Source organism: Ailuropoda melanoleuca, chromosome 9 (genome assembly GCF_002007445.2).
Source record: "Ailuropoda melanoleuca isolate Jingjing chromosome 9, ASM200744v2, whole genome shotgun sequence".
NCBI lineage: Eukaryota > Metazoa > Chordata > Mammalia > Carnivora > Ursidae > Ailuropoda > Ailuropoda melanoleuca.
The window spans coordinates 102381422-102396542 of NC_048226.1; the positions used below are offsets into that span (position 1 = coordinate 102381422).

The following is a 15121-nucleotide window of genomic DNA, read 5'->3' on the forward strand; positions in this document are numbered from 1 at the left end:
TCCAGCAGGTCAGCTCCCAGCCCTCAGGATAGCAGCCAGGGTTCTCGGTGCAGGGACGGGGGGAGCCAGCTGGTCCATCGTCTCACCGGCCAAGACAGCAGGAGCAGGGGTAGCGGCCAGAGCAGGTGCAGGGCAGGCGGGCAAGGTGTGTCCGGCCTGCATTAGGCCGGCCTGTCCTCAGAGGGCCTCCGTCCAGCTGTGACTGTGGTGGGGCAGTTACAGCCCTCGCTCATTCCCGACACTCTCCAGCCCAGAGTCCCTCCTCACCTGAGGTGTGTTCAAAGCAAGAAACCCTTCCCCTGGCTCCCTGGATGCCCACAGTTGCCCAGGCCCTCACCCCCCCACCCCGTCACACCCCTCCTCCTCCACCCCTCCCTTCACCAGCAGGCATCCATGGCAGGTTGCAGAGAAGTGGGACCCCCGCTTGTCACCTGGGGCTGGTTGTTTGCCAGAACCGCCATAAAAACACCACAGATAGGGCAGTTCAATCAACAGAAAGCTGCTGCCTCGGAGTCCTGGAGGCCGGAAGTCCGAGCTCCAGGAGTGGGCAGGGCCGGGCCTCCTGGCCTGTGGATAACCGTCCCCTCCCCATGTCCTCCCATGGGTGTCTTTGTGTGCGTGTCTGCGTCCTGCTCTCCCCTCTTGTAAGGACACCAGTCAGCGTGAATCAGGGCCCCCAGTGACCTCCTTTACCCTAGTCACCTCCACAAGGACCCATCTCCAAGCACAGTCACCCTCTGAAGTGCTGGGGTGAGGACTCCAACATGTGAATTTGGGGACAAGTTTATCCCGTGACACAGGAGGAGGTAAACAGGGGTCATGACTGCTCGATGGCAGCTTTGTCCGTAGCACCCCCAAAAGTGGAGGCGATCCAGATGCCCCGCACCCGGTGGGAGTTATAGCCAGTGTGATGAACCCACATCAGGAAGGGCTCAGCAGAAGAACTTACTGGTGGTTCTCCAGGACCTAATGCTGCGTGGGAAAGCCGCAGACTGTGTGGCCGCAGTTAAAGAACATTGTCCTGCACCCACGTTCACAGCAGTGTCATTCACAATAGCCAAGACATGGAAGCAACGTAAGTGTCCACCGCGGGTTGAGTGGAAGAAGGGCGTGTGGTGTATACACAGTGGAATGTTGCTCCACCGGGAGAAGAAGGAAATCCTGCCATTCCGGAGACGTGACGGACCTGGGAGATAAGTCAGACAAAGAGAAATGCTGCCAAATACCACAGGATCTCACTGACATGTGGAAACTAAAAAAGAGGAAGAACAAAGAAAAACCAAACTAGCGGAAAAAGAGATCAGATCTGGGCGCCTGGGTGGCTCAGTCGGTGAAGCATCTGCCTCCGGCTCAGGTCGTGATCCCAGGTCCTGGGATTGAGTCCCGAATCCCGAATCTGGCTGCCTGTTGAGCAGTAAGCCTGCTTCTCCCTCTCCCTCTGCCCCTCCCCCGTCCCTCCTCCGGCTCTCTCAAATAAAGTCTTAGAGAGAAAGAAAAAGAAAGGAAGGAAGGAAGGAAGGAAGGAAGGAAGGAAGGAAGGAAGATTTAAAAAGAGAGAAATCAGATCCGTGGTTTCCACAGGTGGCGGGAGAGACGGAGGAGTGGCGTCCAAAGGACAGACTTCGTGCGGTGCAGACGCAGGTGCTGACCTGTCAGGTGGCTCGAGGCGGCTGCTGCTCCTCTCTGGCGCCCCTGCAAGCCGACAAGGGAGTGGATCCTGGGTTCTCGTGGCGAGGAGAAGACATTTGTGTACCTGTCTGAGAGCCTGCTGCGGCCATCGGTTTACTGCGAACGTGACTTAGGCCAGCACGCTGCGCACCTGACGCCAGCAGTCTGCACGTCGTCACATCTCCATAGAACGGGCAGGAAAGCAAAAAGCCAGAAAGCGCACCAAGCACCATTCTCAAAGTGACCCGTTTGCAGGGCCGCAAGCCGCTGAGCAGCTGCTGGGCTGGTGGCGATGCTAGAAGGGGGCTTAGTCGTGCTGGGCGCGGTGGGAGCGCTCCGCACGCTCGAGGGGGCGGGGGCGCAGGGCTCCTAGAGCGAGGCCCGGGCTGCACCAGCGCCCGAGCCCTGGGGCTGGGCCACTGTGGGAGGCCTCTTGTGAGTGCACAGCTCTGCCAAAGTAAAACCTAAAAAAAAAGAGAGAGAGAGAGCTTTTTTGTGTTCTATCGTTTCTTGTAATGGTTTTATTAGCTTCTGATGAATAATTTACATCACTCACTTGAATTTTCTAATTTTTTATGTTAAACGTATTAGTAAAATCCTTGCCGTTCCGTTTGAAACCTCCTTGTTTGTTGGGGCTGCCGCCACGAACGACAGGGCCCCGGGGCTCAGCCAGGCCAGGACGGGAGGTCCCGAGGGCCACCTGTTGGCACAGAGCCGCCTCCTCCAGGTGTCAGCACCTGGCGGTAGGGCTTAGGGGCCCCAAGGAGCCCCTCTCAGCCATCACTCTCAGGACTCAGATCCCAACCAGGCTGAGGTTCCCAGGCGGGAGCTCGAAGGAGACAGGGCCGTTCAGATGACAGCACAATTTTCTGGATTTTCCCGGTGCTGGGACCTCTGGTTCCCCTTTTTATCCCAACCAGTCTCACCAGAGTTACACATGCCATTAGTGTTTCCAAATCAATCCCTGTTTTGGGGAGCCCTGTCCACTGCAGGCTTGGCTTCTGTGTGGTTAAGTTCTGCTCTGTTACTAGTTTTCCTTTTTCTTCTATTTCTTGGGGATTTATTTTGGCATTCTTTCTATAACTCCTTTGATGTTCACTTCCTTCATTAATGTTGAATCTTTTCTTGTTTTTGATGTATGAAGATAAGACCATACAGTTCTCCCCGAGTGTGGTTAGTTGTTTGCGTGTCTGTGATCATTTAGTTAGTGTGCTGTCGGATTCCCATTTTGATTTCTTCTGTGACCCATGAGTTATTAATTAAAATATTTTTTTATTTCCAAACACAGAATTTTCTTTATTTGCGTTAATGGTTTACAGTGGTGATTGGAGAAACTACTTTGTATGATTTGTTTTGTCTGTTGATAATGTAATTGCGTAAGATTGAATTTTTTTGAAGATTTCATGGCTTGCCATGTTCCACGGTTTTGCTTCAACCCTTACCTAGTCTCACGGTTCAGGTGGGTCTCTGGGAACAGCATATATTGGGTTTTTAAAAACTATTCAGACAAACTTCAGTCTTTAATTGGAGCATCAAATCCATTTACATTTAATAAATTACAGAGATATACTTGGGTTTTAATCTACCATATTACTATGACTTTTTATGATCTATCCCCGATGCATCTATGTTCCTTTTTTCTCTTTCTCTCTTTGTGACCTTTCTTGGTGATTTTGTGCATTTTTTGTCATTCCCTTTACTAGTTTGGAAGTGGAGATTCCCTTCGGAGGTGTGCAGTGCTGCTCTGGAGACCAAACAGACTGGTGGGGGCGTCACCAGCTGCAGAGGCCTCGCCCCACCCCCCAGCAGGCTGTGCAGCTGTGCTCCGCTCTGTGCTTAGCTCTGTGTTGTGGATTTCAATTCTCCCTCTATAAATTTGTCTCCCTCAAGACACACTTACTGATCTTGTTACAAAATCAGTGTCCATGTAGATTTACCACTTATTCACCAGTATTTTCCTCACTCCTGGATCCGTCACTTCCAAGGGATGTCCTTAACTTCCAGCTGAGGAACACTTCCTACACTTTCTCTTAGTGCAAGCATGCAGCAAGGAACTTGGTTCTGTTTCTCTGAGGATGGTTTTCTCTCAACTTTACTTTGGAACTTTCGCTGCACGGAGAACGCCAGGTTGTCATCTCCTTTCTTCCGCTTCACAGTTGCTGTCAAGAATTCAGGGATCATTCTAGTGTCACCCCTTAGTAGGTGATCTTTTTCTCTAGCTCATTAAAAGACTGGGGAGAGGAGGCGCAGGGCCCGGCCTCGCCTGGTCTGGAGCGGGCCAGGGCCACCACTGCAGGAGCACAGCGAGGAGGCCAGAGCTCGGGCAGGGTCCCTCCACCTCCCAGGCCAGCAGGTGCAGGCAGCAGGCTCAGCAGCCTGGGAGGGGCAGGTGAGGGGGCAGGGGCTGGACACGCCCATTCCCTCCCCAGAGAGAGAGACCCTCCCTGGAGGGATGCGGAGATGGGGGGGGGCGTCACCCGAGCACCTGGCGCTGAGACCAGGGAGTGTGGGGTCCTGACCACAGTGTGCCTGGCCCCTCACTGCAGCCTGGGCAGGTGCCAGGGCAGGCCGAGAGTCTGGAGCACGCTGCCCCAGCAGGGCTCCTTCCGCCAGCCCCGCCCCTCCCCACCCTACCTGCCTTCCCCCAGGCCGCAGGAAATGGAAACTTAGAGCTCTGGGCTCCTCCTCCCACCCCTCCGCCCCTTCTCACCCAGCCCCACCCTGCCTCCCCCTGCTCTGGCGGGCTGCCTGCACCCTCCCCGCCCCCAGCCTCCCCCCTCCCCAGGAAGGGGCAACAGGAAGCCGGGTGGCCAGCAGCCTCTGAGCCCAGCCCCGCAAGGACTTGGCCCTCCCACCCAGAGCAGGAGTGCTGGGCCCGAGGGTCACCGACCCAGTCTCAGGGGGCCTTCTGAAACCGGGATAAGCATTACCATCTCTGGGATAAGCATTACCGTCTCTGAGTGTAGGTGTAGGAGGGGTAAGAACAGAGGCATACCACCTGGGAAGCAGTAGGTGCCAGGGATGGAGGCCGAGGTGCCTATTAGCAGGAGAGGGGCGTGGGGTCCACAGGGGTCCTGCCACTGCCCGAGCCTGGGGCTCTGACCAAAGAAGCTCTCTAAAGGCCTGAGATATAAGGAAGCCAGTTCAGGTTACTTTCCAAGTCAGTATGACCCTACAGAAACTCTGTTTAAGCCAAAAGCCTGATGTAGGGCCCACCAAACATACATCAGGCACCTGCTTTGTAGATGAGTCATCTAAAGAAATACCTGCTCTCCGCATTCCTTGCCATTAAACGTATGATTCCTGCCTATATGCTATTCTATCAACTTTAGAGCTTTTACCAGATGTAAAAAAGCATAAAACCCTGTAAAAACTGCTCACTCTCAGGAGCACTGGACGTAGTTTTGGAATGTTGGTGAAGTCCAGAGCCCACAGCCTAAGAAAATTCTTGAGACATCTTATTAAAGCACGGGGGCAGGACCCGTGGGCAGAAAGAGAAGCCCAAGCACGGGGGTCAGGAGGAGTGGCCCATTATATACTCTCAAGTTGGGAGGGGGTTAGGGACAGCACAAGCCTCCCAGGTATTCTGCAAGCAGGTTTCCAGGACCCGGAGGGGGCAGCTATTGTCAGGAGAAGGTCATGTATTACTGTTTTGTAAAAACTCAGTCATGAGACCCCTCAGATGTATATCGGTGGGTCCCATGCTTGGGGGTGATTGGCAACATGTATCTTGGGAGGCAGAGATGAAGGAAGCTTTCGAAGGAATTTTTATATGTTACAGTAGACTTACGGGGCCTGGGGGTCGGGCTAAGATTGCCCGTTGCCCTTAGCAAAGTGTCAACATCGAGACAGTTGAGCTCCTGGAGGAAGGTCACTCTGCCTGTTTCAAGGACCTGTCGATGGGCTGTAGGGAGTAAGGACATTTAATTTTTCTTCTGCGTTTCTGTCCCNAATTTTTCTTTTGCCTTTGTTTCCCGCCATCACACTTTCTTCCCTGTGAACAGCACATTCCCCCAGCAGCTCTCCTGACTTGGGCTCAAATAAAACTCTTTCTTACTTTTATTTTTATTTATTTTTTTTAAAGATTTTTTTTGGAGAGGACGTACCCTCCCCCACCTCACAGTGCTCATCCTGGGGGAGGGGGCTCAGTCACCTCTGACAGGTGAAAGACCCCAAACCATGCTGGAAATCAGGAAGACTCAGAAAGGTAACCTCACAGGCCCCTCCCCCCACACCCTGCCTCAGTCCCTGGAGCCAGCGACCCTTGATCTCAGGGTTGTGAGTTCAAACCCCACAACCTGTGTGCAGATGACATAAAAATAAAAACCTTGGGGCGCCTGGGTAGCGCAGTCGTTAAGGGTCTGCCTTTGGCTCAGGGCGTGATCCCAGGGTCCTGGGATCGAGCCCCACATCAGGCTCCTCCGCTGGGAGCCTGCTTCTTCCTCTCCCACTCCCCCTGCTTGTGTTCCCTCTCTCGCTGGCTGTCTCTATCTCTGTCAAATAAATAAATAAAATTTTTAAAAATAATAATAATAAAAAATAATAAATAAAAACCTTACTATAAAAAAGGAAGCTGGAGAGGGAAACAAGTGTGCAGAGTCTCACCATCGCAGATACACATGCACGTGCGCGTGTGCGCGTGTGCGCGCATGTGCGCATGTGTGTACGTGTGTGCGTGTGTGTGCATGTGTGAGCATGTGTGTGCGTGTGTGCGCGAGTGTGCATGTGTGCGTGTGCATGTGTGTGCGTGTGTGTGCGTGTGCGCGTGTGCGTGTGAATGTGTGTGTGCGCGCGTGTGTGCATGTATGCGCATGTGTGTGCGTGTGCACGTGTGTGTGTGCGCATGTGTGTGCGTGTGTGCGCATGTGTGTGCGTGTGTGCGCATGTGTGTGCATGCACGTACTCTCCCCACAGAGTAGGACACAGAGACTACACCCCATCAGTGGGAATGACCCCTCACATCATTTAACAGGCACAAATTAGTCCATTGTTTGTGCAACTCTGAATTTCCCCAGGGACGGCCTATTCCTCCTTCACTAAGTTTCTCAGTCGTTCACAAAGAAATCCTGTGGGTTCTGCCCTCAGAGCACCTGGGACCGACCTCTGCTCTGGCTCACAGCCACCACGGCCAGATCCTGGCCTGCACCCCTCTTCCCCCTACCTCACCCCCCTCAGCTGTTTCTAGAACATTCCAGGCACACTTCACACCAACTGCTCTCTCTCCTTTTTCTGTCTTTGCTCAAATATCCCTTTCTCCAGCTTGAAATTACACAATTAAGTTTAAAATTACAGCTTCACCCCCACCATGCTCCAGACTCTGGCTGCAAAGCCCCTGCTCCATGCTGACCTTCCTGTCCAGCCCCCCTAACAGCAAACATGCTCCTTCTTACCATGCGTCATAATCCAAGTTTCACTGAGGCAAAGAAAGTCCTTTTTTTGCTGGTGCCCGGCAAGCAGCTGGCACAGCCTGTTAGGAACGGGCGCTAAGAGAGCAAGGGAAGCATGAATGGGGCGTGCAGAGGTGACCTGAGGAAGGTCACAGCCCTGACTGCAATTATTGGGGCTATGGAAAGGAGATTTGTCGAGCTTCCTTTACTTGTTGCCAAATCCCTTTATATTCTCACTACTGGGCTTGAAAGAGATCCTTCCTCTCCCTCCTTGCACGTTTTCATTAGAAGTCCCAGGAGGACAGCACAGTCCCGCCCACAGCTTGGTCCCCTCACCTCCCGCCCTACACTCAGGGGTCTCACAGAACGCTGCTCTCCCCTTATCTCAGACGTCTTTTTCTGCCACCCAGCCCCTTCTCTCTGCCCCCAGCAGCTGGCCTGCCACTGAGCTGGTGCCGGGTTTGGGGCTGAGGATGGAGAAGCCTCTTCCAGGGTTTGGGGTACCCTCCCCCTCCAGCCAGTGGGGCGTGGGGAGCCACTGGGGCTTCTGCCTTGGCTCTTCTGCGAGTGTGCACACTGACACGCTCCCAGGACCCCATCTTGTGGAGCTCACCTGTGGGGGCCTGGGAGCTCAAGGCTGCAGGTCAGGCAGTGCAGGGGTCGGGGGGGGGGGTGTCCGTCGCATGTGGGCCTCGCACTTCCAGAGCCCTAGTTAACCCTGTCCTACAGGGCTTCCCAATCCCCATTGCCCCGGGCCTGTCGGGCTCAGGAACAAGTGGAGGGAGGGACCCCAGTAAATCGAGAGCCCAGACCGGATCATTCTTGCTCAGTTAGCGAAGCTGCCTTCGTCCATCCTGCGGTCATCGGTCATCGGGGTACACACCTGGCTTGTACAGCGACCCCATTCTCTGTCTTCGGGGGCTCCAGATGGGGGGTGGGATGGGGGAAGTGCTCAGCTGGCGGAAACTCCTCACGTGGGGCAGGAGGCAGCCTGCAGGGAGGGGCCTGCGTGGGGTGGGAGCTGCAGGATTGACGCTATAGAGCTGTGTTCCGTCTCAGCCCTGGAGGCTGAAAGTCCAAAGCCAACGTCGTCGGTAGGATTGTGCTCCCTCTGCAACCCACAGGGAAGACTCGCCTTGCCTCCCCTGCTTCTGGTGCTGGCCTGCCGTCCTTGGCAGTCCTTGGCTTGTGGCTGGCGCTCTCCCATCCGGCCCCTGTGGTCGCTTGCACTCCTCTCCCTGCACGCCTGTCCTCCAAGAGGGACTCTCCCCCAGAACGGGCTCATCTCGCCCTAGCCAATTACATCTTCCGTGACCCAACTCCAAATAAGGTCAAATTCACTGGGGGTTAGGACTCGGATATATCTTTTGGGGAACACAGTTCAACCCAGAAGAGGGGAGATGGGAGACTGGCAACCGGCAAGGGGACTGAGCCACTGTGGGCAATGGGAGCCATGTGGGGAAGGGGCAGCCAGGAGAGAGCCAGGGCTGTTGGATCACCTGAAGATACTGGTGTGAACCCATGGTTCCCATGAGCACAGGCACAGAAGTGCCACAGGTGTCCAGGCATGAGTGACAGCATCGGCGTGTGTCTCCTGGCTCCGGGCCCTGAGAGATCTGGGGGCAGTGACACCCAGCAGTGGCAAGCACGTCTACAGTTTGACCTTAGACCAGCTCTCCACCTAGAAGAACCGGGGCTCTGGGGAGAAACAGCTGCTCCAGGGCTGGATCCGGGAAAGAACAGGATGAGCCTGGAATATCCCTACTCCAGAAAGCCGGGATGTGCTCCCTGCACGCCGCAGACACAGCAGAACACAGAGGCCAGCTCTAAGGGCTCTGAGCACCAAATCTGGGATCATGTGAGCATCAGAGCGGGGTCAGCCGACCCAACCAAGGGCACAATAAAGCAATGCCGAACCGCGGGAGGAGGGGGCCGGCCTCCTTCAGCTCTGGGCTCTGGGGCAGACAGCAGCTCTGAGCGCAAGCTCCAGCCCTGGGCACTGGGTCTACATCACCGCTCGGGACACCGGTGGCCTCGGCTGGGACATGGTAGGACAGGGTCCAACAGGAACGTCCTGGGGCTCCCTGGAGGTCGTGGAGCACATGGTGGGTGTTCACCTCATTCCCCATCCGCACTGCCTCTTGGATGCATCGAGACTGTGCCATCTGAACACTTCAGATTGGGTACCTTTCCCGTGCACCCTCTCCAACCCAGCCTTCTTCTCCCATGCCTCCCGGGCCCATCCTCAAACCTGCAGGTGCGCCTGGGAGCTCGGCAGCTGCCTCGTGATGACCACAAGGACCCCGACAGGGCTTTTAAAAATATATTATCTTTGATGAAATTTTTATTTCTTTGGGTTACACACCCAGCCTGCGTTCCTTGTAGAGGCTTGGAAACCTGCCAAAGGAACAGAGGAAGGCCTCTCTAGCCCTCCTGCATCTCCCTGGGCCCAGAACCCGGACAGGCGACTCCGGGAGGTGTTTCCAGGCAGGGCACAGGACTGCAGGAGGAAGCCAGCCTCGGTGTTGCCAACTCACAGGGCTCCCTCAAGGGCAGCTGCTGGGCCGAGCTGCCAGTATGGTCTCAGCTGCACGATGCTCAGCGCAAGCCTGGGACTGCCAAGTGGGTGGGCCACTGGGACCTCTGGCACAGCGGCCCTGCGGACAGCTGGGGCAGGATCCAGCCTCCACCCACCCGATGCAGGCAAAACCCCTCTCTCCCCCAGACTGACAACCAGAAAGGTCTCCAGACACGGCCAAATGTCTTCTGGCAGGGACCACTGCCCCCAGGCCGGGACATACTGGTCCCCTTCTGTGCGTTTTCACTGCCCAGCCCCGTCACTGCGGTGGGCGGCGGCCCTCGCCTCCCATCCTCACCGACCACAGACCACGGGCTGTGAGAGAGAGCGCAGGTCCCGCAGGTCCCCGCGCGTGCGCCACGGCACACTTGCCCCCCCCTTCCTTCCCTTTTAGCCTCTTTGTGCGCCTGCTGGTAAGTCAGACTTCCCCATGGGTCGTACATACAGGGAAAAACATAGCTCAGCCTCCGGCCAGCTCCATCCGCCCCCGGGCGTCCCCTGGGGCTCCGCAGGGCGCCCGGTGGGTAAGGGGGCCCCAGTACTGAAAGTCACGGTGTCAACAGGGGAAGCGGGCAGGGCGGGAGGGGCACAGTTCAGCCCCCACCCGGTGCCCACCCTTTGGGCGCCCGATCGCACCGAGGTCTGACTTGGTGGAAACAGTCCCTTGCGTGCGGGCTGCTCCTTCTTCGCAGAGGCTCCTCGGAACTCTGTTGTCCCCCCCAAGCTCCGCTCCCCGTGCCGGTTTCTGCAAGCTTCCCGGCCAAGCCGCGCGCCACCGCGCCCATGCCCCTGGCTCTGGCCCCTTGCTCCTTGTTGGCAAGATTGGACTAAGGAGAATTTGAACCTTCGGGGACCATTTAGGAAACTGAAGACCCGCCCCAAACTGGTTCCTCCGAGACCTCTCTGTTCCGTGCTGGCTTTTACCGCCTGTAGCCTCCCTGCCCCTCCTTGAGTGTCCTTCAAACCCCCACCTCCTCCCTCCCTCCCCCCGTTCTGGGGCCACTCACACCCGAGGGCTGCCCGCCACCACGGGGGGCTCCCAGGGCCGCAGGGACCAAAACAGCAACCGTGGAGGCTGATTCGGAAACACTGTTTCATCCTCCCCCCGCCCCTCCCCGCATGGCTGCTGGGCCTCTCCCGAGCACCCCCACCAGAACGCAGTCCGTGGTCTGGGCAGGTGATCTCCGGTTGTCTCATCCTTAGAAACACAATTCACATCAAAATAGAAAGTGGGGCAAAGGACAGAACCAAGTCTTTTATGTAAACGAGAGAATTTTGTATGACTCGCGGCTGGCTGGGGTTTTGGAATAAAGCTACACGGTATGTGTACCTGCCTGGATGTTTGTGCGTGCGCTGGGCTGTGTCTGTGTATGACCTTCCCCTGACCTCTGCGTAACAGGAGCAAATTAATTTATAAAATCCCATAGAGAGGACTGTTCTGTTCTAATTTGCAGAAATAAGTGTTCACATAAACAAAATGTCCCTAACAGTCTTATAAATATAGAAACTAACCAAATACTGTTCAAGCTTCTGTGATTTGGGTAAACCTTTGGTAAAATAAGACTAGTGTAATATCGTTGGTTTCATCAAAACAGTTGTCTCCTGAGCTGTCGGCCTGAAGTGTGACGTGAGCACACATCTTGATTCTGGGTTTGCTAGACCGATAAGCTACTGCTACGTCCGTGGGGTGTCTAAGATTACAAAACTTATAAATTCCACCCAAGAACAAGAGTACGTAAAAATGAGCTGCTCGACACCCATTACTACGTGTCTATCAAGGGCAGCAGAAAAACGAAAAAACGATGTATTTAACATTCAAAAAAATTTTTCTGCTTTTGTGATTTTGAGGGGTACTTTTTGGGGAGAATGCACAGAGGATAGGACAGGCTTGTGGGCCTGGGGGGTGGGGGCCAGGGCGGGAAGAGAGACAGATGGAGAGGTCTCAGCTTTACAGCTGGGGAGGGCCCCATGGCCTCAGAGAGACCTCTGGAAGTGGAGCCAGAAACGGGGTGGGGGGCACCCAGCTTCCTCCTGGAATTTCCCCAAAGCCTCTGCTGGTTGGCTAGGTGAGGCCCCCTCCTGGCCTGGGACTCAGGATCCCGCCTGGGGGGTGATAGCTACTCCGGAAGAGGAGGGCAGCAGGAGAGCCCGGCCCCAGCTTCCTCCTGGTGGGGCACAGGATGCTGGGGGAGGATTTCTGGGCCTCAGGAGAAGCAGCTCCGTGGGCACCGGAGGGGACCTGAGGCTAGCAGGTGAGTGAGGCAGGAGGGAGCCCGCTGCCTGGTGAGGGCTCAGCCAAGGAGGGCCAGGGTCTGGGGAGGGGAGGCAGCAGCCTGAGCCTGGGGCACCCCGCAGGCGCCGCCCACATCGTGTCCTCTCCAGGAGCCATGAGATGCATCCGTCCCTTCTTGCTGGCCATCCTGCTGTGCTCGGAGCATGGTGAGCCGCCAGGGCTGTGCTGGGGGGCATGGCCGGGAATCCCCTGTGAGAAGCCTCGTGTGCACATGGGAGGGGTCGGTCCTCCAGGACCCCAGAGGGTGGGAAGGGGCCCTCGAGCTGTGGCTCCGGCCTGAAGGGGTCTAACTGCATCCTTCCTGCGGTCCCGCCTGGCCAGCCCTGAGCCTTCAGTGCTACAGCTGTGCTGAAGCGGAGACCAGCAGTCCGTGCCAGCCCTCCCAGTGTCTGATGCAGGGTGTCTGCTACACTAGTGACATAACCTTGGCCTTGGAAGATGGTGAGTCCCCAGCACTCGGGGAGGGGGCGGTTCAGGGAGCTCTGCTTTGAGGCTCCCCCAGCCTCTCAGAGGAGTGTGGGTTTGGCAGGGGCCACTCTCCAGCCTGCCTCAACTTCCCCAACCACACGGAGTGGGGCGGCCTCCAGAGGCCTTCTCGGGGAAGGGGGCGGGATGGGACTCCAGCAGAGGGATGGATGGCCAAGTGCCCCCAGGGAGCAGGTGACCAGGGAAGACCCCAGGAGGCTGAGAGCGGACGGGGGCCTCTCATGCCAGGCTCCTCCCTTCTTGCCCACAGGAAATCGGGGGAAGTACCAGCAGAAGGGGTGTGCCCCCTCCTGTGAGGAAGTCTCCCGGATACTGCAGCAGCTTTCCCAGATCAGCGGCCCCGGCAATCTGGGCCTGCTGGGCCTAGCAAAGCTTGAAGTGCAGGGTGTGAGGTGCTGTGAAAGGGACCTCTGTAATGGGGGCACACTGCCCCTGGGCCCTGGCGGGGGGCTCCTGCTCAGCCTAGGGCTCATCTTCCTCTGGGCCCTGCTGTGAGCAGCCCTGACTCCAGCACGGAGAGCAGGGCGTCGTCCTGAACAGAGTCACGCAGCAGGCACGTGAAGCAAGCTCGCTGTCCCACCCTCGCGCACGCACACGCACACACACACCGTCCACACACACGCACCGGCACGCACAGACTCTGCAGACCCTCGGCCACTCCCGCCCAACCCACCTGGCCAGCCCCAGCCTCAGGCCCCCAGTACCCTGCTCTGCCAACAAGCCCGGCCCGTTTTGCAAACACCGTCAGCAAACGACTGCCCCAAGCTGCAGAGACCGCTGCGCTCTGACCAGATGGACCTGTAGGAGGGCAAAGCCCACAGCCCAGCCTGGGGTCCTGCTCCCCGTGTGCCAGCCAGCACCAGGAGAAAATAAACCCTTTCCATATCTTCCTATTCTCTGCTTGCCATTCGGCCCCCTAGGGGAGGGTGGGTGGCCCTGGGGCCTGCCTGGGAGGGACACGGCACTACCACTTGGTTTTCCCTCAGACAGGCGAGTGACCATGGCCCCAAGGGCTAGGAGCAGTGGTCACTTTTGGAGGGATTAGCTCTGCTCAGCTGGGTGGGGGTTCCCCCTTGTCCCCATGAAGCGTTTCCTCCAACGCACGCTACCTGCCCCCCCAGCTCTTGCGGGGAGCCTCCATACGGAGCCTCTGCCCAGGGCATCTGGTGGCTGATGTGCTGGGGGGGTTGGCTTCAGCAGAGGTAGGTGGTGGTGATAGTGGAAGAGGGGGTCTTGGCTGCTTTCTTTCCTCTTTCGCACATTTCCTCTTTCACACATGTCCTCTTTCACACATTCTTCCCCTCTGAGCTCCTGCCCCCAAAGGTGACCCCAAAGCTCAGAGCCCCCCCACCCCTGCAGCCCACAGGACCAGCTCCTCCGCATGGGATGGAAAGCCTAGAGCTTCACCTCCTCCCTAGGTCCCCCCAGTCACCTCTTCCAGGAAGAGAAGCCCCCTCCCTCGCCGCCCGGTCCAGCAGACCCTGAGTGCGGCTCTGGGAACTCCACGGGATTGTCAGTCTTCAGGGCCTGGAGACCAGGGCAGAGCCTTCCCTTCACAAGCAGGGAAACTGAGGCACAGGGAGCCTCATGCCAGTCTGTGCCAAAGACAAGGAACCAGAAGTGCCGCCCTGGCCCACATGTGACCTCTGTGCCCCCACGGAGCTGACCAAGTGACGACTCCCTCTGGCCCCTTTGCTTTGGAGTGGAAAAGACTGGCAGACCCAGCCTCACCCCCAAACAAAGCTGGGGGTGCTAAAGGAAGTACAGGGCGTGGGGAAGGGGACACCAGCCCCACAGGGACAGGTCTTGGGGGCAGAGCAGGGCCTCTGAGGTCTGGAAATGTGACGCCTCTTCCCCAACGCCCCTCCTTCCAGCATCTCCCAACTCACCCCACCACGGTGCCAGCCACACCCCCACACCCCGACTCCACACCCCCACACCGACCGTGCCATGCAGTGGGGGGGGGCTCCGGGGGGGCAGGGGGTGCTTTGTGGGCAGAGGGGTTTGAAGAACCACAGCTTGTGGGCCATCTCCCACCTCCTGACCTCACCCTGCTGTCCCCCGGTGACCTTGGGCAAGGGCCCACATCCCCTGGCCTGCCGCAGTGAATTCACTCTGCGGTGACCAGGGCCTTCCACGTGTGCCGGCTCAGGGCAAGGGACACAGCTGGGTCCTGTCCCCTGCCGTGGCAGTAGGCGCAGCCAGAGCCCCGGCCCACGTGCTCAGCTCACGGCGACATCCTCTCCCTGGGCTTCATCCCTCCACCTTGATAAGTGTTACTAATTTCTGAGAGTATCTCACACGTGTCTTTTCATTTTGATTGTTATGTCATGATAACAGGCAAACTGTTTTGACTGTTAATATTCTTAATATTCTTAAATATCAGTGGGTTACCCAAAAATATTTTCTGTTAATATACGAAGAGATTTTCTTATGTTTCTTCTTCAAATTGCTAAATTCTCCATTTTCAATTTGCATTTTGATCCATCAGAAATGTGTTCTTCATACCACCCCAGCCTTGACCCAAAAGGGTCAGGGGCAGAGTTCATCCTTCTCGGATTAGCTGCCGGGACCCCCCCCCACACCACCTGCAGCCCTGGCGGGGGGGAAGTGGCCCACACCCCCCCACACCCTCACCTCCCACCGAGCCTACTCCATTCTGCTTTTAAAACGTTTCAGCTTTTCATCCTGAAATAGGTTCACACTTAC

The 15121-nt window shown here is 56.9% G+C and overlaps 1 protein-coding gene across 1 annotated transcript; it reads left to right on the forward strand.

The window, feature by feature from the left end:
- Nucleotides 1-11619: 11619 nt before the first annotated feature.
- On the forward strand, nucleotides 11620-14846 carry LOC100478631 (lymphocyte antigen 6H-like). Its single transcript, XM_019793581.2, has 4 exons — nucleotides 11620-11885; nucleotides 11989-12072; nucleotides 12248-12367; nucleotides 12663-14846. The coding sequence occupies exons 2-4, from the start codon at nucleotides 12021-12023 to the stop codon at nucleotides 12905-12907; spliced, it is 417 nt and encodes a 138-aa protein (XP_019649140.1). The 5' UTR covers nucleotides 11620-11885; nucleotides 11989-12020; the 3' UTR covers nucleotides 12908-14846.
- The last annotated feature ends 275 nt before the right edge of the window (nucleotides 14847-15121 follow it).

Bases quoted from the DNA above. Each gene is read 5' to 3' on its own strand.
- LOC100478631 (XM_019793581.2), top strand. From the start codon at position 12,021: ATGAGATGCATCCGTCCCTTCTTGCTGGCCATCCTGCTGTGCTCGGAG. The intron at 12,073-12,247 runs GTGAGCCGCCAG...CCGCCTGGCCAG, and splicing joins CCTGCTGTGCTCGGAGCATG to CCCTGAGCCTTCAGTGCTAC. The intron at 12,368-12,662 runs GTGAGTCCCCAG...TCTTGCCCACAG, and splicing joins AACCTTGGCCTTGGAAGATG to GAAATCGGGGGAAGTACCAG.